Source organism: Tympanuchus pallidicinctus, unplaced genomic scaffold, assembly GCF_026119805.1.
Source record: "Tympanuchus pallidicinctus isolate F22 unplaced genomic scaffold, pur_lepc_1.0 scaffold22, whole genome shotgun sequence".
Lineage (NCBI taxonomy): Eukaryota > Metazoa > Chordata > Aves > Galliformes > Phasianidae > Tympanuchus > Tympanuchus pallidicinctus.
This window is the reverse complement of record NW_026294739.1, coordinates 40,670,914-40,698,543: the sequence shown is the minus strand read 5'-3', so window position 1 is coordinate 40,698,543 and position 27,630 is coordinate 40,670,914. Positions and strand designations below refer to the sequence as shown.

The following is a 27,630-nucleotide window of genomic DNA, read 5'->3' as shown; positions in this document are numbered from 1 at the left end:
GCCCTGCTCCTTTCTTCTTGTGGTGCAGCGCAGCGCAGGATGTGCATAGGGGTTGAAAAAGGTCTCTGCCCAGCCTTTAAAGCAGTATGGGAACGCAAACGAGCAGGGGCATCCTGATATGAGTCCTGTATGGTGTGGGAGCAAAGGGCTGCGTTCTGGGAATGAAGGGCTGGCTCCTGGCAGCTGGAAATAGAGCTGGGCATGGGGATGTGGCACAGAGAAGGAAGACCAGGGTGTCGCAAAGCCCCAGGGCACGTGGCAGCATGGCGGCCCATAGGAATAGCTGGATTGTGCCTCTGCTCGGCAGTACTGAAGTACGACGTGCCACGTGGAACAAGCATGCACTTTGTCAGCTTTAGCCAGCTTCCCTGTGGCTCTAAAGGCAGTCAGGGATGTGGGGATGGGGGGTGTGTGGGCAGGAGAAACCGCTTTCTGTGGTTGTTTGCTGAGCTCTCTGCTCACCTTCACCCCTGCTGCTGCCCTGGCCCCTCCAGCAGGATGTGGCTCACAAGGAGCACGCTTCACTCTATTATGAGCTTTCCTATTGGTCCTAAAAAGTGAGAAACCAGAGAGTCGTGAGCAAAGCAGGGCATTTCTCCAGCCCTTTAGCCAGGTAACAATGAAGAAGTGGCCCAAGACACACAAAGCTGTCATTTCCAAAAGGGAGAACCCAACTCACCCAGCCCACAGTCCCTCCAGAGGGCTGAGCAGCTCCCAGCACCCATCCTGCCACCATCCACAACCCCAGAGCAGCAGCCACGAGCCAGAAGGAAGCACACTGCAGCAATGGGGTACACAGGATACATTGCTGTGTTTAACAGACCGAGTACACAAAATAAATAGCTCTGTACACTCTAACCAGAACCTTACAGACTAATTACAACGCTTCAGACCTCATTCGATGAGACGGTCTATAAAGACAGGGCCCAAAGGCAAGGCACAGAACCAGGCGCTTCGTTAGGAGCGAACAGGACACGAGTGCTGTGCTTCCAGTCCAGCACAGGAAATTCGGTGACCGAAAATAACAGCAAGCACTGGAAGGTCCCAGAGCTTCCCCAGGAGGTGTCCTTCCGCAGTGAAAGGCAACAGGAAGGCTCCCAGCATCTGTTAGGTGCTCGTTTCTGGTTTGGGCCAGGATTTGTTCCACATTCAACAGACGCAGTGCAACATCTGGGCAACAGCAGTGAGTGGCTCAGCGGTCACACGCATGGGATGTACAGTGTTAGCATGGGGGGGACAGCAGGAAGAGGACACGGCGTCACAAAGGGGGGGACAGCGCTCTGCACCATGGGGACATCGAGGGGGGAAGGTACCACGCTCTGTGATGCTGCTCCCACAAAGCATCCCTGCTGCTTCACATTTTCTGGCAAATTCGCCGCTCGCTGATGCTCACCAAGCACCCGAGGGCTGTGTTTCTGAATCCAGGCTGGAAGAGGAAACCAAGTGGTCAGGAGAAGCACCAAAAAGCTCCCAGGAGCAGCGCAGGCAGCTTGGGGCTGGGTGTCTGAGAGGAACTGGCATGGCACGCTGTTTTCCAGGATGAAGGCTGGGAAATAGCATCCCAAACCTGTGGGCTGACCTTTTTCTACAGATAGGGAACACTTTGGGAATCCTCCAGTGCCATCTCCAAAGAGCCAGCCTCGGCTTTACTCTTCCCTCTCTACTCCGCTCTTGTGGGGTCCCATCTGCAGTACTCTGTCCAGGTCTGGGCCCCCCCATACAAGACAGAGAGCTGTTGGAGAGGGTCCAGAGGAGAGCCACAAAGATGATCAGGGGGCTGGAGCACCTCCTCTACAATGACAGGCTGAAGAAGCTGGGCTTGTTCAGCCTGGAGAAAAGAAGGCTGTGGGGTGACCTCATTGCAGCCTTCAGTACCTAAAGGAAGCCTACAAACAGGAGGGGAATCAACTCTTTGAAAGGGCAGATAACAGCAGGACAAAGGGAAATGGTTTGAAGTTGAGGGAGGGAAGATTGAGGTTGGATGTCAGGGGGAAGTTCTGTACTATGAGAGTGGTGAGGTGCTGGAACAGCTGCCCAGAGAGGCTGTGATGCCCCGTCCATCCCTGGAGGCGTTCAAAGCCAGGTTGGATGGGGCCCTGGGCAGCCTGGGCTGCTGTGAAATGTGGAGGTTGGTGGCCCTGCGTGTGGCAGGGGGTTGGAGCATCGTGATCCTCAAGGTCTCTTCCAACCCTGGCCATTCTGTGATTCTGTGATACTCTGCCCACAGAGAACTGGCATAACCAAGGTGAAAGCCAATGTTGGCCCCACACACCAGGGATCTCAATGGGAGTGCTCCCACCTGCAAAGCACCACATGTTGGCTTCCACATCGCTTCACAACTCATCACAGCTCGCAGGGAGCTCCACCCAGAGATGCTGCCCCATAGCACAGCTGACCACAACTCATGCTCCCCAGGCTAACGCTATGGCTCTGCTAGAAAACAGGATTGAAAAACAGAGCAGAGCATGAGAAAATTTAAATCACCAGAGCAGAAAATATCTGAACTAAAGGAAGGACTAAATATCAGGTTGGATATTAGGAACAAATTCTGCTCAAAAGGAGTGGTGAGGCACTGACACAGCTGCACAGGGAGGTAGGGCAGTCACTGTCCCTGTGGGTGTCCCAGAGCCATGGGGATGTGGCAATGAGGGACGTGGGCACCGTGGGGTTGGACTTGGGGATCTGAGAGGACTTTTCCAACTTTAATGCTTCTGTGAAAATATCCAAATACCAAAGCAGCTAAGTTTGAGGCTCTCTCATTCCCCAAACAAACAGGTAACGCAGGCTCCATGCCATCAGTTTCATGTCAGCAAGGCAGAGCCCTTCAAACAGGCAGGAGCAACTGGGTGCTGCTGCAATCTCAGTGCTAAGCAGCACAGGCTGCTCCTGGACTGAAGGAGCAAGGGGATCTGCTATCTCTGGGCTGATGTTTGTAAAGGCCTGAGAGAGTAAGAAGCGAATCACAGCTGGACAAGCAATTGCTTTTTAGCAAAATACGTAGGAAAATACATCACACACACACAGAAATCTGGATGCAAAGCTGAACAGTCTGTAGACTATTAACATTTAGTCTGGAAGACCTTTTCACATTCATTTCCCTTCACAACATGAAGGAATCAGCTGGCAGCTCTCTGAGGCTGTATCCATCTCCCCAGCAGAGCAGGGAAACTTCCAGGGCAGAACGATAGGATTGGCTTTACACAGTAGTGCTAAGTTCCAAAAGATAAATGTACAATGCTTCCTTCACCCCCTATAACTCCATCTGGATGAGGACACAGTGCAGTTAGCCACTAGATGTCCTTCCAGTTTCATTTTCACCCTATTAACCAAGTACAGGCAACAACAGCACTCCTCCACTGAGGTTTGCACCCCAAGGACACAGCAGTGAATTTGTCACCCAAATTAAGAACCATTACTAAGAGCCAAAGAAGGAAATGGGGAAAAAAAAAAACACACATGAAACAAAACAATAAAGCATCATAGATTTTAACTTCTAATATCCTCAGGCAAAGGCACTTCTGAAAAGGGGAAAGTCCTGAGATACCAGATGAATAGAGAGCTGAGATGCCCTGCAGAATATAGGTGAGGATGAGCAAGATCATTCACAGTGAAAGCTCCTCAAAGGACAGGCTGAAGTGAAGGCACCTGAACTGGTGGCACATTGCCTGCCCCCTAGCTGAAAACGTGCCACAGCTGCAAGGCTGAAAGCACCAAGGAATTGTTTTAAGCCACAGATCTGAAGATTGTTGCTCTGCTGAATGAAGGAGAGCTTGGTCAGACCAGAGCTCAAGCTCCTGCACTCCTACTGCAACCACGTGAAGCATGCAGGGACAAGGCAGGTACAAACAAATCTGGGCATGTCAGTGGCCCAGTGCTTAAAGGAAAGGGTCTCAGATTCTAGGGGTCTTGGCTCAGTCAATCAGTTTGACTTTCTTGCATAGGTAAAAGACCTGCTTTAAGGGTAAGCATGCAAGATAATCTGGGGAGGGCTATAAAAGCACCAAAGTGGACATAAAAGGTCACAGTGCCTGGCTGCGATGCTCCAAACAAGCAGAAGACTCCTTCAAGTAATGGCTCATAACCAGAAGCCCTCTGAGAAAGCATCCGACCAGCTCCTCATGTAAAGGGGAAGAGCACTTTCCCAGTTAATACCTGCCTTGAAGTACTTGCTGCTTTTGAAGAGCTGTTTGCAGGAATACAAGGAGCACTGAGCTGCTAATGAAGCAGCACGTGGCAAGCTGCCTGTTTTCTCAGAAACTGTCTAGTTGATCATTCCTGGTAATGAACCAGGAAAGACTACAATAAAAGGGAAAAGAAGCTGAAGGAACCTTTCTTTTATTTTCCCTCCATAGCCCACAAAGCTAAAATAAAAACAGCTAGTAATTCTGCAACAGCAGTTAATGCTGATGGAAGGATGGGTACTCAGGACAGAGCAGCCCCCAAGGGATGCAGAGCTTCCAACGTAACGCATAGAAAGGGTTTGGAATTCACCCCTGCAAGTGTCTGAGACCATCATCCTTAAGTATCCTCTGTCATATTCCTCACCATGAGCTTGGGAACAAAAGCTAAGTGAAGTAGTTAGATTCCTAGCACTGGGGTGGAAAGCACATCCCTAGAAATTTCCTTTTTTCAGCTCAATAGAACTGACAGCACACTTTTTGCTGGTGGATGTAAGCTGTATCTAACAGCTCGGTGGTTTCTGCTCATCTCTCTGCTGTCACTTCAGGACTGGGCTTCTGCTAGCCAAGCTCCTACTCTACCCCTATGGAGCCTCTTGTTGTCACCCCGCCTGCTCTCACCACCATTTCCCTGCCCCAGAGAACTGATGGCAGTAGCAGGGGACACCCCAAAGCAATCAAAGCATTGGAAACACAGTTGGTAACAGTAAGCCACGTCACGGTAACAAAACCAAACCCTGCATGTTAGGGACTGCTCCTGCTACAAATAGGGGAACCCCTAAAAACTGCCTTCATCTCTGTGGAGCACAAAATTCCTGCAGGACGATCCTTCTCTCGCTGCCCCTCACTGGGGAGCAGCCCTGCAGTCAGGATGAATGGGATGGGACTCCAGCTCCGAGGTGGCAGCGTTTCGTTTCGGTTGCCAATCTGCATCATGTGAGCAAACCCTTGATGTCAGCACACTGATGGCAGGCAGCCCTTTGGGGATCCTCACAGCTTCACGGCCGTCGCATTCACAACTGCTGTCTGGCATCTCTGTGACACTGCATTGGGACGAGGAGCTGATGGGCAGCATGCTGTGAGTCAGTGCTATCTCGGTTCTAACTGCATGTGACTCACAACAGCTTCACTGCAAAGGCACCACAGAGTGTGACTAAACCAGTTCAGAATGTGTGTATATATAAATTTGTTAAATATATAACACACACCCACACGTATGTATGTGCTACGTGCACACACACAAAGTGATTTTGTTTCCATATGCGAGTGGAATTAATAAATAACGACGAACAACCGGGCTCCTGGGCTACAGAAAGAGCTCTTCTCCTCATTTGCAGCTCCTTAATTTGGGTGTTACTCAAGGCTCTGAGCTCTAAGCCAACGAGAGCTGCTCCGATCCCTGCGTGGGCACGGCTGGCCCACAAGTGCCACCACAAGGTTCCTTTTCCTCCGCACAGTGGGGAGGGGGGACACAACACACCTGAAAGAAGGGAGGGAGGAACCTGCAGCAAAGAGGTGCTGCACACCTACACTGCAGAGATGATGTCTGGAAAGACTTCGGGCAGGTCCCAGCCTGGTGCTCAGCCAGTGTATTGCTGCTGGTAGCGCAGGTTGAGCTCTCGCAGCTCCCGCTCCCGAACCCTCCGTGACTTGTTGGATTTGGTGGAGCGGCTGGAACGCGTGGACTGTGCTGACTTGGTGCTCTGGCAGCGAGAGGAGGCTCTCTTGAGAAGGTTTTGGGAGATGGAACGGTGCAGGTTCTTCATGGAGGAGGAGGCTGCCATGCTGACCACCCAGGGGTGCTTCAGGGCCTGGAGGGCTGTCATCCTGTCGCTGGGGTCCACCGTGAGCAGGCGGTCGATGAAATCCTTGGCCAGGTTGGATACACTGGGCCAGGGCTGAAACACAAGAGAGGGAATTAGAACAAAACGTCCCGGCACGACCCTGCTGATTCATTCATTCATTCCTCCTGTCCCCTAAAAAGGTGTTGCAGGGCATTCTGCCCCTTCCTCCCGCTCTTTCATCCTCAAATCTTCCAACAGTAGAAGAATAAGACACAATTACTTGAAGAGCCTGCGAGGGGGAAGAGGGAATCCAGCAGCTAACAGAGACAAGGCTGCCTCGGCTCCACACCTCATGTCCACACGTCTTTTCCCAGCTGGCAGACACAAACACACAGCTACACACTGGGACTGGCACACACACTCCCCCTACACAATGATCTGTCACCCAATTATAAGCAACCAGCCCTTCTTGTTCCTTTTATTCCTCTATTTTCCTACATCAGTTCTTCCTTCAAGTCACCTGCACTCCCACACCCCTGGGCAGATCCACTGCAGTCCTAAAGGTGCTCATGAAAACCACTGCCATGGACTCATCCCCACAGCTTCACATTGGGACCATGGGGATGGGGTCACCCATAGTGCCACATCCCAGCCTTTGCCAATGGGAAGTCATCTTCCCCTCTCCGAAGCACCAAACTCTGGGCTAGGCAGTGCAGAGAGTGAGGAGCTCTCACTCCAACACTGTTTCAGTGTTGTGATGAGATCACACAGGAGGCAGCTGGGGTAGATCAGATGATGGAGGTGGGTTTCAATGCAGTGCCCACCCTCTATATGAATCACATGAAACATACGAAAGCAGGAGAAATGAAGACAGATGCATACATCTCTTTCTTCACTCTCCTTTTCTAAGCACATCCCAGGCATCTGCTCACTGATCTTTTCCTCTCCTATTGATTGAACTTGCCAAATCCTCTCTATTGAAAGCAGCCAAGCTCCAAAGGCTTCTGCATGGTCCCCAGTTTACTGGGATCTGAGAAGCTGAGGGAAGTCCATGTGGATGCTCTAAGGGCTTCACTGCATTTTCTATTAATAAAATACCCTGCATATACTTCCCTTAATAAAGATTCCAAGAGAAAGCTGTTATTTCTTCACTGGGAGACTTCATCTCGAGATTTGCCCTTTCATCCCAGCCCTTCTTTGGGAAGAGGATCCCTCTCATGTTGGAACCAGTCCCTTCTCACCTGAACCACTCTATGACTCTAATTTGGGTTCCCACCTGCTTTGTCCTGATGAAGCCCTTTCTGTTTGAAGGCGAGCCATCCTGCTCACAGGATGGACTGTGGCACACTGCCAGGGTGCTGGTTCTTTTGTCCCTTCACAGCCATGAATCCCACAAGCAAGTGCTGACCTTCGTATTCATTCCAAAGCCAAGGGCAGGGAGATCTTTCTGCAACAGTTCTTGGCCTCAGTGGTCAACACTAAAACAGCCCCAATGGGAGGAAGTCCACAAAACATTTGGAATGCAGCAGGTGATGTTAGATAAGGAATTATTGTGAACACATCACAACAGAACAGGAAGGAGTTCTGGTTTTAAAGAAACAAAGCCAAGCCAGAAAATCATTGATTACTTCTATAACCCCTTAATGCACAAAGTACAGCCATAAAAGCTTACAAACACCGATAACACAGTGCATGGAGACCCTTTCTAAGTGGCTTTAACAACAGCTGCACAGCTTAAGGCAACGAAGTAAAGATTCTGGCACAGGAGTTGAGGTCATACACCACCACACACGTGTAACCAAGTGAGAACAGCACGTGTATTGAAAAAGCAGGCTGCTGCTGCACGTCTTTCATCCTTCTTTTGGTGTGGAAGAAAAGAACGTGGCCATTCTGTGACAGGATTCTATCTTTTAAAATTCAGCACCTACCAACAGGGAAGTCAGATAGAATGCCCTTTTCTTCTTACAAAAGGTCCAAAGAAGAAGCACGTCCTGATTTTTCTGAGGTTTGCCATTCACCATAAGCAATCTTCCCTCCTCAAGAGGCTGAAAGCCACTTGCAAGAGAGCTAATCCACGGGAAAACTTGACACTGAAAGGGCAGGATGCTCTCAGAGCTGCTCTGCTCTGCCTGCCTACAGCCAATGCTGCCCTGTCTGTCGGGTCGACACTCAGGATGTGCTGCTCAGGTATCAGGGTACAGAAAGTCCACGATCCACATTCATACAGCACTTTACACTGTATTTTGCAAGAGATGACTGAAACAGCCTGCTTACTTACCTTACCTCACGTGTTCCAAAGGGACACACAAGCACTGCTGCTAACTATACAAGAAAAGAGAGAAAATGGCACAGAATATGGGACAGAAAGGAAATACTCGTGCATGAACAAAACTCAGCATCCTTGAGCATAGTCACAATAGAAAATAAAAATCCTTCTGATCGTTATAGCCCTCGTGTTACAAAGGATCAGACACCACTTCTGCATTTTGGAGCCACAGAGAAATCACATTCCTGCCAATGTTTCAAGAACTACATTAATAAAAATGGCTTGAAGTTCAGGCTGTCTGCTGTTTACAACTATCATTAGTCTGTCATTGCCTACCACTGAATAACTTCTTTCTTGCCATTCATTACCAAAACACATTTCATCAGCTGAGTAAAAAAAGACACTTCTTGCATAAAAGAATATGGACAATCTTTGATCAGAAACTCATTAAGGTGATGAAGAGGATATCTAAAACAGCAAAAAGCCTATTCAAATGTGGGGGGAAAAAAGCACACTGGAGGTTGCAGCTGAACACACCAGTCCATTTTACAGAGTCACGTCTGTTTTGAAGCACACAGTCCTTATGCTACTTGCAACAAGAGAACCAGAGAGCTCAATCTGACTCTGACACGCACAGCTAACAGTCACACACCAAGCCTGTAGACTTCCTACCATACTTCTGCATCTGGTGCTTCTTCTGCTCAATAAATAGCAAAGGGAATCATCTTTCTCAGTCTTCATTACCATCTGCACTATGGCTAGCAGCAAGTGAGATGACCTGGATAGCTTGAAACAGCTCCTGTCCCACCCCAATGGAAAAAAACAATTGCATGACTCCGACCTTGTTGTTTTTCCTGGGGAACTTCTTTATGTCTGCCTACAACCTCTCATCCTTCTGAATATCACCTGTATTGCAGAGATGCAGTCGTTCCAGGATCTCCATCCTTTCTTTTCTACTTTGATCCGAACAGACACAAAAGATGAATTAAAATCAATAAATACCTGAGGACTGACACACAAGAACACTTTTCTCAGAGCTACACTTTCAGGAAAAGCGTGTAGGAAAGTGTTGTTATGGGTGTGGGTGCCCCATCCCTCCAAGTGGCCAAGGCCAGGTGGCAAACTTGGTGAGTTAGAATTTGAAGAACTCCATACAGAACGTACCAGCCTGCAATAACCAGCCCATGCACGCACCAGTCCAGCTAAATGAAGCCTAGGGAAGAACAAGCTCCAAGCAAAAGCAAATTGGATTTCTCGTTATTCCAATTACTCTACTTTCACCACAGATGTTGAATACGGAGTATTTGCAATTAGCTTTTTCTTTTGGTCAGCAAACACAAATCAGTTTATCGATCTGTTTATGCAAGCAGAGGTTTCGTTTGCTGCACCACACACGTCCTTGCTTTTATTTCACCAAAGCTTTCTGTTTAAAAATAGGGAAGGCTTCATTCTACTGAAGCTCCGAGTGGAATGAACTGTGCAGTTCTCAAATCCATTCCCTGGGGAAATGTACCCACTTTCCAGAAACCTCGTGCTGCTCTACGGTGCTTCTGTTCACCAGGCAGGACCCAGACCACAGGGCTTCTGGGATCAGAAGAGATCAGATGCCTCCATAAGCTGTAAAGGAGTCTTAAATGAGAACCCCACACCCTACCTACTAACTAGTGCAAGCCTGCAGGCATGTGGAGATTCCTCTGAAGGTGGGAAAGACTGCTGGCTTTCTCATGTGAGTGTACCTGAAGCAGAAAAGCAACTGTTAAGAAATAACTCCCTGTCTCTGAGACAAGTTGTGCAGCCACCCGTTGCTCACCTCTATCTGAATTTTCCTTTTTGACAACCAAGACCAAGAGGGAAGAAGCCTCTCAGGAAGATGGGGAGGAATCATAGCATCCTTTGAGCTGGAAGGGCCCCCTGAAGGCCAGCTATCCAACTCCTCTACAATCAGTGAGGACACCTACAGGTCTGCAGGGACAGGGCACCCACCACCTCTGGCCAAGCTGTGTCAGTGCTTCACTACCCTTGTTGTAAAAAACTTTACGACCAATCTAAACCTCCCCCAGTTTGAAGCCATTTCCCCTCATCCCATCACGACAGACCTTGCTGAAGAGTCTCTGTCCCCTCCTTTCTTAGATACTGAAAGGAGAAAGATGGGCTGCAAACACATGGATGGACACTATCAAAGAACTAGAGTTCCAGGTGATCTGCCTGACCAACTGATGCCTATCCCTCTTTGGCAGGCTGAGATCTCTCCTCAGCTCTGTCAGCACAGCACTCAGCACACACACACACACACACAAGAGCTCCTTGACATTTTCCCTAGAGACACAAAGCAGGAAAGGAACCTTCTGCTCGGTCCTGCGCAAGCACAAAATAAGCTGTCTCTCTTCCAAGCTTTGCTTTTAGACTTGGAAGCATATGCTGAAGGAAGAGATGCACGTTCATTTTCCTGATTCCAAAACGAGTTGTGTGTTGCTGTCAGCAAAAAAATGACGTGAGCTCTGCAGATGATGTTTCATGGCAGGCGAGGGACACAGAACTGCGAGAGCCTCGGATCTCCTTTGCCAGCTGGTTCTTACAAAAAGCTGAAGCACAGAGCGCGTTATCACAGCTTCAAAAGGTTGCTCTAGTTCAGTCAGAAATGCTGCCGCCAGCCTCACTGATTCATAGGAAGGGTTTGATCAAGAGCTGGAGAAGCCTCAAAGCACCAGGGAGACAGAGGAGCCCTGCAGCTCCACCTAAAGAAAACAGATGGCTATTTAAAGTTTTACAAGATGCAGAAGATTTTATTAGGAACAGGGCTGCCCCGACAGATAGAATCAGAGAAACGTTAGGGTTGGAAGGGACCTGCAAGGCCATCTTGGTCCCACTCCCTGCAATGAAAAGGGACACCCACAGCTCCATCAGTGCTCAGAGCCCCCCAGCCTCACCTTGGGTGTCTGCAAGGGCAAAATGGGAGCACTGTGCAAAGGGAAAACCTTCAGCAGGATGACAGAGAAGGGAGAAAAAGCCCACTCAGACAAACAGAAAAATTAATTCTGTAGAAGAGGTAGAGGCTGTTGACCAAGCAAGCAGCTGGCACCGTGCTTCACCACCAGGTATTTCCATAGCTTGTTCCTGTTCTGATGCTGCACCCTCCTCTGTGCCAGCATGGATGTTCGTGCAAACAAAGTGAGCCAGACCTGGGAGCTTCCACCACTGTTTTGTTGGGGTTTTGTGCCACTTTTCCTTGCAGTGACTCACAGGTGGGCTACAGAGGCATCAACGTCAGCCCGAGCAGGCAGGTGGCACAAAGAGCAGCACTTCAAACACACACGAAGCCACCAGCAGCCTTGCTTACAGCTCTGATGAGAGAGGGAAAATCTCTTGCTGTGGAGATTTGCAACTCTTGCCCCTCAGGGATGACAGCTGCTGCTTTCAAGATGCAGTGACATTTATGACAAAAGCATCTTTTAAGCTCCTAAGCTGCATAAAACATAGGGTGCAGCTCTGATCCGCAGCTTCCACACTGCTCAATAATCAACCCAGGGGAAAAGCAGCCTCATACACAATGCCTTAAAGAGCTCTCAAGTGTGCTCGATTTTATTCAACTCAGGCTCTGAGGCTGTATGAGGAGAAGGAAAAGCAGGAGTGTCACTTAGGCTGGGTGAATGCACGCAGAGCTGGGCCTCTGTGATTAGATCCCATCTATGCTGCTGTTTGTTATTCACGCTGGCACAAAAGCTATTGAAGCACAGTCCAGCACTGGAACACAGAGAACAAACATGCAAAGCTCAGGGGTCGTGCAGTCGGTCCCCCTCTTCCTCTTCCAAACAAAGCAAGTGTGAATCCAGAGCATGATGAGCAGAGCTCCCAGCACCTGCACTTGGAATGGGATGCTGACCTCTATTAGCACCACTCACACAGGTGCTGGTTCTCACCCTGCTCTGCACTGCAGCCCAAGGTGTTCTTTGGATGATGATTTCCATCCAACTGAAGTTTGGGCAGCTGAACCATGCATGAGTATCAGCAGAACAGGCACAGGCAAGAAATGAGTTCAGGTGTCACCATCCAGAGTTGGATGGCAGTCTTACCCAGAGGCTGGTGGGTTTTGGAGAGCTCACATTTTGGAGCTGTTTTGTGTCATTTAGGAGGTAACCAGGAAAAGAGAGACATGGAGCTCTTGGAGCAGGTCCAGAGAAAGCCACAAAGATGCTCAGAGGGCTGCAGCACCTCCCCTATGAAAAAAGGCTGAGGGATTTGGGCATGTTTAGCCTGGAGAAGAGAATGCTCCAGGGAGACCTCACTGCAGCCTTCCTGTACTTGAAGGGGACTTTTAAAAGAGATGCAGAGCAACTTCTCACAGTCTGATAGTGACAGGACAAGGAGTGATGGCTTTAAACTAAGAGTGTCAATAGAGTTTAGATACTGGGAAGGAATTCTTCACAATGAAGGTGGTAAAGCCCTGGCACAGCTGCCCAGAGCGCTGTGGTTGCCCCATCCCTGGAGGTGCTTAAGGCCATAGATGGGGCTCTAGGCAGGCTAAACTGGCAGGGGGGGGCAACTGTGCCACAGTCAGCATTCAGGCTTCAGCACTGAAAAGACTGCCCAGCTCAAGGCAATGCCCAGCCTACAAACAGTCGCAAGGATGTGCTCACAACCAAGCAGTTCCAGAGGGTTGGAACAAGTTTCTGATTAAAAGATGCTTAGCACATCGTATCTCTGCACTCACAAAAGGTTCCCAAGTATTCTGCATTAATTTGTTGATACAGGGAAGAGGAATAAAGGGAGGATGAAAGAGGAAAAAACAACGACCCTTTAATAATCCACAGCATTATAAGTATGCGTGGCCATCTGGTGCTGTGAACTTCTGTAACCCAGCTTTCCAAATGGAAGCAGCCAGCTGCTTCACAGAATCACAGAATGGCCAGGGTTGGGAGGGACCTCAAGGATCATGAATCTCCAACCCCCCCTGCCACATGCAAGCTACAATCACACAGCAGAATTACTGCAGCTACAAAACCAACACACACAAAGCTTTTGTCTACAACCAGGGATGGCTCCTCCAACTGCAACATGGTTACATGGCCTAGGGAAATATCTGGCATGCTAAAAGTGGGCTCATAGCCATTGGTTTGGGTGATAATGAGTACCACAAACTAATCACTCCCTCTGGTTGATGTAGATTGCAGGCTGTGGGAGGTTAAAGGGATGCCCAGCATACAAGGGATATATAAAGGGATGCCCTGGCAGCAGATTACAGCTACTTGCAAGCAGTTGCAACATTTGGATGAGCCTGCATGGTTGTTATCCTTGTAACAAGGGGCAGAGGAGGAAGCTGTACCTTGGAAAGTCCATATGAGGAAAGAGCAGGGAAAATAGAAGGTGGTGCAGCCCTGGAAAGGTGAGCAGGGAAGTGGGGATCTCCTGCCCTGAAGCTTTATAAGACTCAAAAGAAGACAGTCACAGTCAACCCACCTCAGGCTGAATAGCATCACACACCTCCAGAGGTCTCTCATGTTCCTGTGTACAGCCAGGAGCTGGACTCCAGTATCCTGATGGATCCCTTCCAATTTGGGATATGCCCTGATTATGAGGTTTGTGACTCTTTGTGCACCCATACATGCTTCTCCTCCCCATACCAGCACTCTTCCATAGGCACAAACCACACAGTGCAGCTCATCCTGCAAGCTTCATGGGATCAGGCTGAAATTTACCTTAAAACTTCAGTAATTAGTTATGGGAAAGTGAAAGACAGCACGGCTGCACAAAAACAATGCTGCAATGGATGCCCATGGACCATCCACTCCCTCCAACCATCCCCAAAGGACCCACAGCTGATGCATCACTCCTGACAGATGACAGCCTAACTTGTTCTACAAGACAGCTTCAGCAATCCCCCTTGTAATGCTTCAGGGCTTTTTTTTGTGTATATGCATATTCTCTCATGAGCAGGAGATGCTACTGAAGTGATATAAAATGTCCAGCATCAATCTTTCTAGCAGCAGTTTAAGGTTCTTTTTTCTTATAGCCTGGAAAATAGATGATTCCTTCTCCTCTCTGAAGCACCCTTGGTGCATTTGCAAACTGCTATCACAACATCTTTACACTAAGCAGCCAATTACTTTTCAATTTCCCAGTGACTTTTTTTGGGACACCCAACTGTGTCTGTTGGTCTCCTGTCAACTCCCTCCGCTCGGCTCGAAGGATTTGTTTTACTTTGCTTTTGGGGTATTGCTGCTCTTAGTAGCTGGTTTTTTTACACCATGTTGGGCTTTTGGAGCTGTACAATGCCCAGAAGCATCAGAGCTTCAGCTTGGCAGTTGATGCAAAGGGATTATGCCCCTTTCTGTTCATGCATCCCAGTGCATTTGTTTTATTCCCCACCAGTGTAACACCACTGTCTCACACAGCAGCTTGTAATTTATTTGCACATCCTCTCCTGAGAAGCCAACCCCTCCAATCTTCCGTTCCTCATCTATTTCTGCACATTAACTTACCCCTATTTCTAAACATTTGTGTCTGCTACTGAGCTGCTCAAATCCCTTAAGGCCATCAGGAACCCAAATACACCGTGTGGCTCCTCCAATACAATGGCACCTGCAAATATAATGAACACATCCTCTCCTCCCTTGCTCAGGTTAGCTGATAAAGCCCTAAGCACCACAGGACCACTGGGATTAGCCAGGGAAGAGCATGCATGCCCAGAGAAAGACAAGGAGATGACTCCATGCTTGCCATCCTACCTCTCCCTTACCTCCAGACATGCTCAGTTCACCATTCCCATTGCACTTGCTCACGTGCTTTATCCATATAAGCAATGTGCACCAAGCACACTGTGCAGTGCAGGGTATTGGTTGTCTTGCTTTAAAAACCCAGCAAGTGTTAACGGTGCATTTCCAAACTGCAATTTATTTCTTCCATCCCCCCCTGGATACCACAAAATGCTTTTAGGAAACAGATTTAAAAAAACCCTAATGTCAGATGGATCCTTGTCAAGTCCCTTGGCCAACTACTGGAGATATGGGAACTCCTACCAAGTCTGGAAGATATTCCACCAAGTGACTTCAGGTTCTCATCCAAGAGGCTTAGACTGTTAAAATCAGTCCTCCAAGCAAAAAGGCAGCTTAAGGGTAGCAATAAGAATTCCCCAAGCTTGTAAAGCATAAAACAAATTGGAAAAAAAAAAAAAAAAAGAGAAAAATGCAGAAAGAGGTAAGAAATCATAATTCCAGACCTTCCTATCAGCATCTGATGTCATGATATGGATGAACACCTTTGAGTCATCCCAGCTATAACAAGAAACCTGTGTGTCAGAGCTCCATACAAAGTGATCAGACTGCAAGAATCCCTTAGAAATCATTCTGCAGGTAGAAAGGGATGACCCAGGAAGCAAGCCTCTGGCTGGGCTAGGTGATCTTGGTGGTCTTTTCCAACTGGAGCAATCCTATGATAGCAACACTTTTCTCCTCAACAGAATTGTACTGAGTAGGAAATCACCCTTGTTGGCTGATGGCCCCAGTCACTGGGTGGATGTGATGCTGATGGGAGCTCACAGCTGACAGGCACACAGCCAAGCACGTGTCTGTACACCAGCTAGGTGAACATGGCATTGACAGAGGCTGTCTCCTCCGAGACTTGCCTGCATGGTCCCCATCTCACCAAGCAACACTAATCAGTTGCATTAGCAAAAGCTCAGTTCTCAGGAAAATCCATAAAAGCAGCTACTTCAATAACAAATGAAACAGAAAACGTGCCTGGGATTTCTGTCTTAGCAGTCTCTGTCAGCAGGAGGGCGAAATGGGAGCTGACAAGAGCAAAGAAGCGAGAAGCAGAGGAGCCATCCATGAAGCTCACGCACCAAAACACCAAAATCTGCCCCAGCTTCCAGATGTAGTGCTGTCGGTGTGAGCCAGCCTTCCCAACCAAAGCTCAGCTCCCTTGCTACTCTGGGTCTGAAAGCTTCAGCTGCAATCTCATCAGATTCGGGCATTTCAGGGATTAGGTGAAGAGGTGGCCAAGAAGAACCAGGAAGCATCCTGCCAGCCCTCTAACTAAGCACCAATGTAAGCTCCCTCAAACATTTTTTACAGCTGAAAAATATCAGCAATCAGGACCTTGATTTCAGATGGCTGCCCTCCTACCCAGGCTGGTTCAGTCCTCCTTTGCCTTACCCCAGGATAGGAGCACACTGCAGCCCTGTACAACTCCAGCCTGGTGTCAGATGGAGCCAGAAGGACACTGCAGCCCATTAGCAGCACTCACCTGAAAAATGTGAGCCACAGTGAATAAGCAAAGGAATAAAATCAAAGGAAGAAGGGCACAATGACAACAGAGACAAAGGGAACTGCTTGGTCCAGTTTCAGGGCATGGAAAGGAGTCAAACAGTTAATAGCTTAAATCCTTTTGGCTGATAGTTTGTATTCTACACAGAGGCAGCTTAATAGTCTTTTTCTCCCCTACCAATGTTCCTTTATCCCACCATCTCAAACTCTCCACAAATGCTGCTCTGCCAGTAACAGGATTTTATGGGGCCCAGAGATGCAGAAATGAAGCCAACTCCCAGAAGTGCTGTATGATTGCAAGTCCTTCTCCCTGACATGCAGCTCCTGCCTTCCTCCATCCTCAGCTACACACCATGCCATGGCCCCACATGCAGTCTTCCAGCTAAAAACCAAAGCCTTCTACCCCCACCAACCTGTAGGTGCTATGTTATGGGACGAGGGACTCACTCTTCTCCCTGCTTACCCTTAAGCACATGATATCAAGAGGGCAGGAATGATTCTGATGAGGTCCTTGTGACACACATGCTGCAGAGGAAACCATCTTCAGAACCTCAATAAGCAGCCAAAGCAGGAAGGGAATCAATTTTTAAACTCACGCTGGTTTTAAGCCTGCACAATGCCCTTTTACAGGAGGTGTTTCTTCACCTGCAAATGAAGCATTTTCCAATATAGCACGCCATGGTTTTGCAGGAGCACAGTCACCAACGCACGCTGGGCTGAGGGATTTTCCACGTTTTAACTGAACTGGTAGCATTTCAGAGAGCCTAAAATACCTGCTGTGCAGCTGAGGAGAGCTGAACAAACACTTCAGCTGCACAACATGCGCAGCAACACAAACCCACCTCTACCCCCATCGAGCATTAAAGAAAAGAGACAGGAAAGCTCCAAGGAACACATCTGTGTGCCCAGCCACAGTGCTTTGTGCCTGCTGGGAGAGGCTCACTTTCATCCTGCTCGAGTGCCTCAGCTCTTCAAAGCAGAGCACGGTGTTCTTTTCAGCAGAGCCACCCCACAGCATCTCACCACCACTCTCGCTGCCCTACGTTGCTGCCTCACAGCTCTATGAAATACAATAGCACATTCCCCTGGAAATTGATTTTTTTTCCCCACTTCCTTCTTCTAGGCAAAAAAAAAAACAACCAACCAAAACCAAACCCTCAGATTTATACAAAGAGCAGTTCTTCCTTATGAGGAGGAACATCAGAGAAAAACAGACCATGACTGTGCCTTACAAAAGTTTTCCATGGGTCTGGCACGGCTCAGGAGGGCAGTACCACATATTACCATAGCAGCACAAAGAATTCTTTCTTAATTGCACAGAACTGGGTTATTTACATACACCTGAGTGATCAGAAGTGGAAAAATGCATGTACCATTCCAGGACTGGTGGCCAGGCAGTCATGCTTTCTGCAGCATCCATACAAAACTCAGCACTCTGGCACAGGTTGCCCAGGGGGGTGGTGGTGCCCCATCCCTGCACACCCCCCAAAGTCAGGCTGAGCACTGATGGAGCTGTGGGTGTCCCTGTTAGTCTCTGAAGGTCCCTTTCAACTCAACCCAATCTATGGCTCCCTTTAAAAAGCCACAACCAGGATCTGAGAATGTTTATCTCTATCCCCGTGCTCTCTTAGAAAGCTCAACAAGCACAGGAGTCAAACACTAAAAGTTGACAAGACTGTGAGCTGACTCCATCACACGCCATTAGGGACCAACCTCCACAATGAGGACAATGACAAGAATATTTTGGAAGCACCCATAGGTTTACAGACATACTCACTTTGAGGATTCATCAGGTGAGCACCCAAAGTCATTAGCTGCTCTGGAATTGCTTTGCATCTTTTTCCCTTGCCATCTGTCAGGTGGCAGCTAAAAACACAGGCACTCCATTTGCTAACACGCTGTCCCATTCTTGCTGCTTCTGCAGGCACAGAAAGCTGCCTGGGGACAATGTGTTGTCTTATGTATGCTCTAATTACAGTGACTTAGCTACTGGGACACCTCACTAATCTACTCACCTTTTCATTAAGGTAACCTGGTCATCAGATGCATTCTTCAAGCCTGAATCCATCCATAGAAATGCTTGGAGAGTTTACTCAACAGTCTGCATTTAACCTGGTACTTCCAACTCCAAGTTAGGGCAGGTGATCATTACAATGCTTACTTTCCTAGGAAACTGCTATCCATGCCAGGGACAGAGCAACAGAGACCACAGCACACCTTTTCAGCACTGGGGGGTTTTGCTAACAAACGAGCAGCCACAGTGAATGCAGGGTGCAAAGGAGCCCAGGTGGAAAGTGAAGGGCACAAATTGCCAAAGTTACATTTCATCCTAAGTTTGGTTCAAAGACAGAGCCTAGAAAAATGGACAGAAATGCCATTTGGACATGAAGGTGCATACTGTGCTTTGCAAAGCTGTGAGTGATACATAGGTTACTGTCATTCAAAGACAACAGGAGGGGGAAAAGAATGGAGAGAGCTGAAGGCAAGGAAAAAGGCATTAAAGATATAAAAGACAAGGGTAGGACAGAAGGCAGTGGCAGGAAGGACAGGTGATGATAGATCAGGTGAACTATGAACAGATGTGGACAACTGCAGTTCATTCCAGGCCACATTCTCCCAAGCCATTGCATTTTCAAACCAGAATCCTCTACACAGCAGAGATCCCAGGGCAAACTAATGCTCAGCACCCACACTGAGCTGACACGAGCTGCTGCTCTTCCCATCCAGCAAGACACTGCCAAGCACACGTGAGCCACTGCTCCACACTGGAATAAATCAGCCACTGGTCCAACACAAGCAGCAGTCCTGGAGGCTGGCGCCTGTTACTGCAGGGGAAAGGAGAGCCGTGCTGACTGGGATGAGAGGTGGATCCACCTGAGAGAATGCTGGCAGGCAGCAAGCCTTGCCTTGCTGTCACTGAAGTCAAACCCAAATGTGTTTTCATTCTTCAGGCCAGCATCAATATGCAGTACTTTGCATTTTGAACCTCCACAATCCCGTATCACGCTGCCAAGTTCTGTGAGACACCTGATAAACCCTCCCAAATCAAACACAGTGTGATGGCAAGCACCGTGGTTTTCTTGAAGAGCTTTCTCCTCCTGTGTGCCTTTTGAGTACACCTCTCTCAGGTTCACCAAGACTGCCCTCCAGCAGCCAGAGACCAAGAAAAGCAAGCTGTAATTTACCACCTGCAGAGCATGGCAATGAAGCTAAACATAGCTGGCACTATGACTCATGAGCCACCAGCAGCAGATGGACAGGGAAGACATCAGAAGGCTGCATTCAGACCTTTTGAAGGAGAAATATTGCTGTGAACTCGTAGCTCCCATTCATCAGGAGTGCCTAATAAAGGCCAGCAGCTGACGCAGTGATGGCAGTTTAGGGAATGTAGAGTTTCCTTCAAGTTGTTTTTAGCTGCAGAGTACAAGAAGCCTCAGAAGCATTGCAATGGTAGACAACTGTCTTGCTCCCTTTGGAGAATGAGGGGACTGGAGAATGCAATCCACTAAAAAAAACCATTTCTGCAGCTGAAAGAGGAGGTTATAAAGACTCAGGAAGAAAAGGTTAGGGACAAATGAACAGAAATAGCATCTGTAAGAACACATGTTCAAGTGATTTGAGGGAAAGAAGCAGAGAGTCAGGTGGGCCTTCACCAAGATAAACTCAAATTCTTCAGGTTACTGAAAGCAGGGATATGGGCATCATCTTCCACTTGCATCCCACTGTCCTGTTCCTCCTCTCTCCTTCTCCCCACCGTCATTTCAGGTTGGGTGTTAGGAAAAATGTCATCTAAGAGGCAGTGGCACCTCTGCCCAAGGAGGTGGAGGTGTCACCATCCATGGAGATCCGTGGAGATGTGGCACTGAGGGATGTGGTGGTGATGTGTTGAAAGACTGCGTGAACGTACCACCAACCCTCCCTCCAACACAAACAGTGGTGGCACCTCCATTTACAACACCAGGTGGTATCAGATGGAGAAGGAAAGATAGGGGTAGTTGTAGAAGGTGGTGTCTCAGAGCTGACCCAGCTCCTCAAGGGTGCAATGAAATGAGCAAAATCCTGAACAGCAAAGCCAAGTGGCAAGGGGAGCTGTCAAACAACAGAACCAGGGAGTGAGGTGGGATGACAAGATGGGCTCTGTGCTCACACTTCAGCCACGAGTGAGTCACCCAACAGAGAAGAATTACACACAGAATACAACTCAGGCATTTTCCTTTATAGAAGCATAACGTCAAGGCAGACTCACTTCTCCTAAGGAAAAACAAAATGCTTCTGCAGGAGAAAAAGAAGTTTAATTCTATCACCTGCAAAATGCACTTCTTATTGGCAGCAAGTCTGCTTTTCACCCATGCACGGAGCAGCACATAATTAAAGAGTTTAAGAACATTAATAGGGAAAGTTTACCCTCCTTACTTTCTACATTTCTAAGCCTTACCAAAGGAGTATCACGCTGTGAGCTCAATCAGCCCGTGGCAGTTGGTAAGCCTCGGGACTGATTTGTGATTTCAAGCTCAGCTGGCACAGTGCTGCCTCCAAGCCACGAGCCAGGACCACGTCAGACATCAGTACCTGCTCCTCTGACATCAGGCAGGATGGACAAATGCTCCTGGCACACCAGTGGGCACATGTGAACCAGCACAGGATCACACCGAGCTGCCCTGCAGGCTGCCCCATGCTCTGCAGCTCTTGGGGCAGGACAAAGCTCTGAGGGACAAAAAGAGAGGAGGAAAGAGCAACACCATTAACAAACTAAAAGTCAAGGATGGAAGAGGGGGGAGCAAATCTTGAACCAGTCCAGCCTGGTGCCTCCAGCATCAATCAGATGGCTGTAGATACGAAGGGGGGCTGAAGGAAGCAGTCAGCACTAACAACTGCCACCACCCCAAATTCCCAAGCCTTACACATTTGTGGTGCAGAGGCCTCTTTATCCACAGCTGGGCTTCTTGTCGTCATTCTCCCCATTGATTTGTTTTCCATGCAGATGCACAGAACTCAAGGGAACTTTTGGGGCCCCCAGAAGCCAGGAGGTTCCCCACCCCCTGTGTGCAGCAGGAGGAACTCAGCAGCACTGCTGCTCACAGCAATTTCTCCTACCCCTTTTGGGAAGAAGGACACAGCTCCTCCTCCCCTCGCTGCCTGGAACCAGCTGCTTCTCTTTAGCAAATCATTGATCCACACCAAGGCCACCATCGCATTACAGCTGCAAGAGCCACAGGTAAGAAACTTCATTAACCACAATTGGGAAATCTGAGCGAGCTGGACAAACAGATCACCTCTCTGCATGGCTGCTGAGTCCCGTATTGAGGATGAATAGATTTGCAACGCTTGACTTCATTCAAAAAAGCCACAAACTTTATCACCACATTTACCCATGTATCTACTACTACCATGAGTTAAAACAAGCATGTTGCTCTTCAACTAATTTCCCCTAGGGATGGCCTCAAGCTGACTAGACTAATTCTTGAGACAACCCCCAGAGCCCTGCTTGAAACCCCATGTACTGCAGGTCTTGAACTTGAGTGATTAGGAATGGAAATGCACAGCACTGCATGGCAGCCTCTTCATCTTGGAAGGAACCCGTTTCACATCTTCAAAGTTGACACCACAGAAAGGAAAATGAGCTGCTCCTGTGAAATCTCTGCTCCTGCACCTACCCAAGACGTGCAGTTCTGCAACACGGTACAGCATTCTGCCCAAACTCGTCCCAAATGAATCAGGGCTTATGGCTCCTGCTGTTCTCATTAGCCTTACAGACATATCAGAGGGTTTGCTTCTGTCATCTTCCAGACTTCTTCCAGTGTAACACGCACAAAAACACAAATTTCTGTGCTGATCAGACATTTGGAAGCATTTAAAAGCCCAGGCTATGAGCAAGAAAGCAGGCAAGGCACAGGAAACATGCAAAACACCTCTATCTCTTTGCCTCCCCTTATTTCCAGCTAGAATTTATGCACAAACCAAGCAGCCTGTTACCACAGCTCCTGCCAATGCACAGCTCCAGTCAGGCACAGGATTAATTACAGCAGTAAATTAATGCATTCATTTTCCTTGACTCTCTCTGGAAGAACAGAAAGCATCTGAGCAAATGATAAGATGCTGTTGGCTGATGCACACAGAATCACAGAATGGTTTGGCTTGGAAGAGACCTCAAGGATCACGAAGCTCCAGCCCCCTGCCACACACAGGGCCACCAACCTCCACATTTCACAGCAGCCCAAGCTGCCCAGGGTCCCATCCAACCTGGCCTTGAACACCTCCAGGGATGGACGGGGCATCACAGCCTCTCTGGGCAGCTGTTCCAGCACCTCACCACTCTCACAGCACACAACTTCCCCCTGACATCCAACCTATGGAAGAAGAGAACAACCAGAGAAGACCTTCCTGTGCCGTGACACACAGGAGTTATTTTAATGTCATTTTGGAATCATAACCACACTCACACATTCCCCCTCCCTCAGTGAGCTTCATTTCACAAAGTTCAGGAAACCAAACACTTTTTTCTTTTACAAAACAGGGGCAGAAGTTATAAAAGCTCTATTTTAGATTGTCTTCAGCGAGGAATACACCCAGAATCCAAATTGCTCACGGTGGGGCAGCCTGGCACCCAGCTGTGTGCTCAACCAGCTCTGCTGTGTGACTGATGGGACTCTGTGAGAGTGGGGGCAGGCATCTTCTGCCTAAAAACTCTCCCTTATGGATCCTTTATCCAGAGTTACTTAAGGAAGCCATCCTTCTATCCTCGGTTTTGTTATGCACTCAGCTCAGGAGGCAGCACAGACTCATTTCAGAAATGCTCTTTAGGCCTTTGTCTGCCACAGCTTTATGTTTCAGCAAAAGGTTTTTCAGACTACACTTGGATTTCTATCTGCACATCCCTGGTTTGATTTCCTCCTACATTTCAAACACCCTGGCACGAGTTTCAGTAGCTCCCCAGATATTTGTCTGCAAGCAGCACAGCTCTGTCAGCCCCTGCAGTTCTGTTCTGGAGGAAGTGAGGTCTTTCTACAGACACACTTTTTCAGGCAGCTCACTGTCTTGCAAAGGAAGCAGTTCGGCAAAGGAGACAGAAAGGATTTTCAGGGCCAGAATCACTTCTTGTTAACACGGCCCTACGTGAGACAGCCAGACCACACAGCTCCATACTCAGAGAGCTTCTTGCTGGCCTTCCCCTCATCCTGACCCCACCACACTCACCTCGCCCGAGTAGCTGTACTTCCCCTTCAGGATCTGCCTGTACAATCGGGTACGGTTGTCGTCCTCAAAGGGCATCGTGCCACTCAGGAGGATGTAGGAGATGACACCCAGAGCCCACATGTCCACGGAGTTGGTGTAGGGCTTCCTGACCAGGATCTCAGGAGCGATGTACTCCGGCGTCCCGCAGGTGGTTTTCATCAGGCAGTCATCTCCTTTCTTTCGAGCACTGGCCAATCCAAAGTCTGTAATCATGATTTTGGAATCCGTTCCGGGATGGTAGTAAAGCAGGTTTTCTGGTTTTAAGTCCCTGTGCGTGATACCCAAGGTGTGCAGGTACCTCACACCGTCAAGCACCATCTGCAGCACGCGCGTGGCGTCCCTCTCCGTGAAGGAACCTTTGGCAATGATTCTGTCAAACAGTTCTCCCCCAGTAGCCAGCTCCATCACCATGTACACCCGATCCTGGGTCTCAAACACCTCTATGAGCTGGATGATGTTGGTGTGGCGAACCCTGCGCAGCACGCTCAGCTCCGACTCGCACACCTCCCTCCCTTCCCTGTATTTGGTCTCTATCATCTTGATGGCGTAGGGCTGCTTGGTGGCTTTGTGTTCCACCCTCACGACTCGGCTAAAGCTGCCCCTTCCAATCAGGGCTTTGATGTCATACTTGGCTGTCACTCGGGGGTCAAATTTGGCACGGTATTTGGCCACTTTGTTCTTGCGGGGCTCGGGCTGGGCTGGGTGGGCAGGCAGGGGGTTACCAGGAAACGGGTTTGTGTGACGTGGGGGTGAGGGAGAGCCAGCTTTGATGACAGCCCCACCATCATCTTTGATGAAATGCTTGTAGATGTCACTGTGGCCCGTGTAAGGTTCTACTTTTTTAACCAGATCCAGCTGCACGTCTTTGGGGGGCTCGGGAAGCACTTTGCTTGTCCCACAGCCCATCACTGACAGGTGTTAATTCCTTATCAAGGCATCTTCCCAGGGCAGTGCCAGCAGCAACCACACCTGCAGCAGCTCCCACGTTTGAACCTTCCAAAAAGAACGAGGAGAAACAGATAAATGGCAGTCAAAGCCAAGAAAAGCATGCAGGTGGTTCACTTCTCAATGATGCAACGCTACCACAAACTGAGAGCCGAGGGTTTTGCACTGTAGCCCCCCCTGCATGCTTTTATTAAGCACAGTTTGCCTAACCCTCCTAGCTGAAGCCAGGAATGCACAGAGTGGCTGAGGCTGGAAGGGCTGAGGCTGGAAGGGATCCCTGCAGCTCATCCTGCCCAGCTCCGGCAGCTCAATAAAAATCCAGGGATGCGTTAAGCATCGTCCTGAGTTTTGTTTCACCTGCTAAACTCTGCACAGCACTCACCATCCTGAAGCTTATTTTCTCATTAGAAACTCCACAAACTACCTCAGCAACTTGTTCACTCAACAAATCTTAGTGTTTTCTTTACATTTAACTTGTACTCGTGCCTTAAACCTCTGATTACTTTGCTCTCAGGGATCAGTGAAGCTGTACAGAAGGCAAGGAACATGCAGACAGAGGCAGGCTACTTCTTGCAATTCGTGTTATTAATTTAATCACTGCATGTCCTGCAGAATGCCAGGCTTTATTTAACTTTATTTAATTTAAAGGGCAACTTATCTGACAATTCCCTTATCCTCCAAGCCCTAAGAAACCAAGGTGGGCTTTGATGTTTTCTAATACCTCACTCAGTTTTGCCTTCTTCTGTGTTTTCAGATACCGAGCAGAGCTTCTGTTTTCCCATATGGAGCTGCAATTTGCTGCAGTAAGGAGAATTTCAGCCAGTTGTTCCCCACTGGAGCAAACAGAGCTCTTGCTCACCACACTCTACTCCAGCAGAGCCAAATCAGCTGTGCTTCAGCAAGTCTTTACTTTAGGTCCTGATTAAAACAATCTGGAGGTAAAGAAACTGCCTGCATGCATTCTGGCAATTAGCAGAGCAGTTTTAAGTTTCTGCTTTGGCTCAGAGCCCATCATTACAGTGCCACAGCATTTGCAGAGGACTACAGAAAAGCTGTTAGCCTTGAGATGCAGTCGTCCACCTTACCATCACAGAGCGTATCTTCACTCATTCACCACTTCTCCAAGCAACTATTCAGCACTGCAGGAACCCCAGCTGCTCTTCCATCAGAATTATGTGGGGAAAAAAAGGTGTTCTAGAGGGACAACAAGAAGAAGTTTATGCTCTACATTCACACTGGAAAGAAAGCAAGGCTTTAGTTAAGATCCCACGTTAAAATCAGACATCAGCACAGTATCTTCTCACATAAGACCCCCTGGTAGGACCACAAGGTCAGACACCAACCAAGCACCAACAGGTCTCAGAAATAAAAAGAAACATCACAGATGGCTTAATTGAGACTTGAATTCATGGAGGGCTGTCCTGCAGCTGGCTGCTAGTTCAGATTACAGCATTGCAACGAGGAATATATGGAATGTTACAGCTACTTCTGAATCATAACTCACACAAGCAGTTTTTCCCCCCCAGCATCACTGCACCCTAAAATAATTAAGTTAGCAGAGAAACAGAATGAGAGCATCTGCAAACAAGACTGTCACAGAGCAACTCCACTCCTCGAGAAGCACTTGTGTAAGGAATCCCAGCAGCAAACAAAAGCAATGAGAAGACCCCGACACAGAGCTTGGAGTGGTTGTGTATGAATCCTGCTGCTAATAGCAGAGATCAGCCAGCAGCATGGAAATGGCTCTGCCTTGTGGGCACAGCCAGCACGAGGGATGGGAGGAAATACATGAAATCACTGATAAGCTGGGAGGTGAATGTGTTACAGAAATGAGGGCCCCTCTCTGAATAGGAAGCCACACACTCAGAAGGCTCTAAAGAGATGTCAGCATGCCTTTATTACAACTCTGAGAGGTGAGAGAAAGAGCTGGCTGAATGCTTCGGTGCCACAGAGATCCCTTCTTCAGACAAGTGGCAGGGCAGTGCCACGGCTCCTGCTGGCAGACAGGCATCCTCCAGCCCCCTGGGCAAAGTCAGAGCCTTATGGCTCAGTAATGCACCCGGGAACAACCCCGTGGGAGGGGTGGCAGCTGCCTGACCTGCACACCTGAGGCCTGGCTGCCGCCACCACCAAATAGAGCAGCATCATGGGCCTGCAGAACGGCTTGAGCTGCAAGGGGCCTTAAAGCCCAGCGCCCCTGGGCAAGGGCAATGCACGCACAGCCCCATCCAGCCCAGCCCTGAACACCTCCAGGAACAAAGCATTCCCAGCTGCTCTGGGCAGCAGTGCCAGGGCCTCGTCGCATTCACAGGGAAAGATTTCTTCCCTACATCTAATCAAAACCGGCCCTCTTTCAGTTTAAAGCCATTACCCCCCGCCCTGTCACTAGGCTCCCTGATAAAGAGCCTTTCTTCGACCTACTCGTGGGCCCCTACGATACCACCAAGCCCCTCACAGCTCTGCAGCTGCACTTCTCCGCTGAGGCCCACCAAGGAAGGCACAGCGCCGCGGGGCGAGCGGCTCCGGCCCACAGCCGCGCCGCGACCGCCCTCCGAGCGCACCGAGGGGCCCGCAGGCGGCCGCGCGGCGCGGGGCTACGCGGTCCCGTCAGCTCCGACGTCCTGCCCGGGGCCTCCGCCCGCCTCTGGAGGCTTTGCAGGCTCTGAGGCCCGGAGGAGCAGAAGGGACCCGAGGGGACAACGACGGGTCCGCTCGACGGCCGAGCCCCGCACTCACCTCCACCCGCTCCGACCCGCGGCCCGGCACCGCCTCCTGACGTCATCACCGTGCGCCGGAAGCAAAACTGATTGGTGGAGAGCCTGCGATAGGCGGGGCAACGTGTGCACTGTGCCACCGCCCCGCGCTCTAGCGCCCCCTGTCGGCGGCCTCCGGAGCGGTGGGCGCACGGGTCTGAGTTCTTGGGATTCAGAGAACTTCCATCGGAACGTCGCTTTCTCGGATCG

At 49.2% G+C, this 27,630-nt stretch overlaps 1 protein-coding gene across 3 annotated transcripts; it reads right to left on the bottom strand.

Annotated features, from left to right (window-relative positions):
* Window positions 1-787: 787 nt before the first annotated feature.
* PSKH1 (protein serine kinase H1) lies at window positions 788-27,457 on the bottom strand. Of its 3 annotated transcripts, none has more exons than XM_052686174.1 (4): window positions 27,404-27,457; window positions 25,753-25,861; window positions 23,684-24,715; window positions 788-6,076 (listed from the first exon to the last, which is right to left on the bottom strand). In XM_052686174.1, the coding sequence occupies exons 3-4, from the start codon at window positions 24,626-24,628 to the stop codon at window positions 5,759-5,761; spliced, it is 1,263 nt and encodes a 420-aa protein (XP_052542134.1). In that variant the 5' UTR covers window positions 24,629-24,715; window positions 25,753-25,861; window positions 27,404-27,457; the 3' UTR covers window positions 788-5,758. The 3 variants fall into 3 exon arrangements, with proteins under 3 accessions (XP_052542134.1, XP_052542133.1, XP_052542135.1); XM_052686173.1 differs by having other exon boundaries at window positions 25,753-25,902; window positions 27,404-27,440; XM_052686175.1 differs by lacking the exon at window positions 27,404-27,457 and adding an exon at window positions 27,123-27,137.
* Window positions 27,458-27,630: the final 173 nt, after the last annotated feature.

What these genes read in the sequence shown, in the direction of transcription:
- PSKH1 (XM_052686174.1), bottom strand. Translation starts at nt 24,628, where the DNA reads ATGGGCTGTGGGACAAGCAAAGTGCTTCCCGAGCCCCCCAAAGACGTG. An exon ending in AGTACAGCTACTCGGGCGAG is followed by an intron (nt 6,077 to 23,683) that starts GTGAGTGTGGTG and finishes CTTGTGTTTCAG; the next exon opens with CCCTGGCCCAGTGTATCCAA.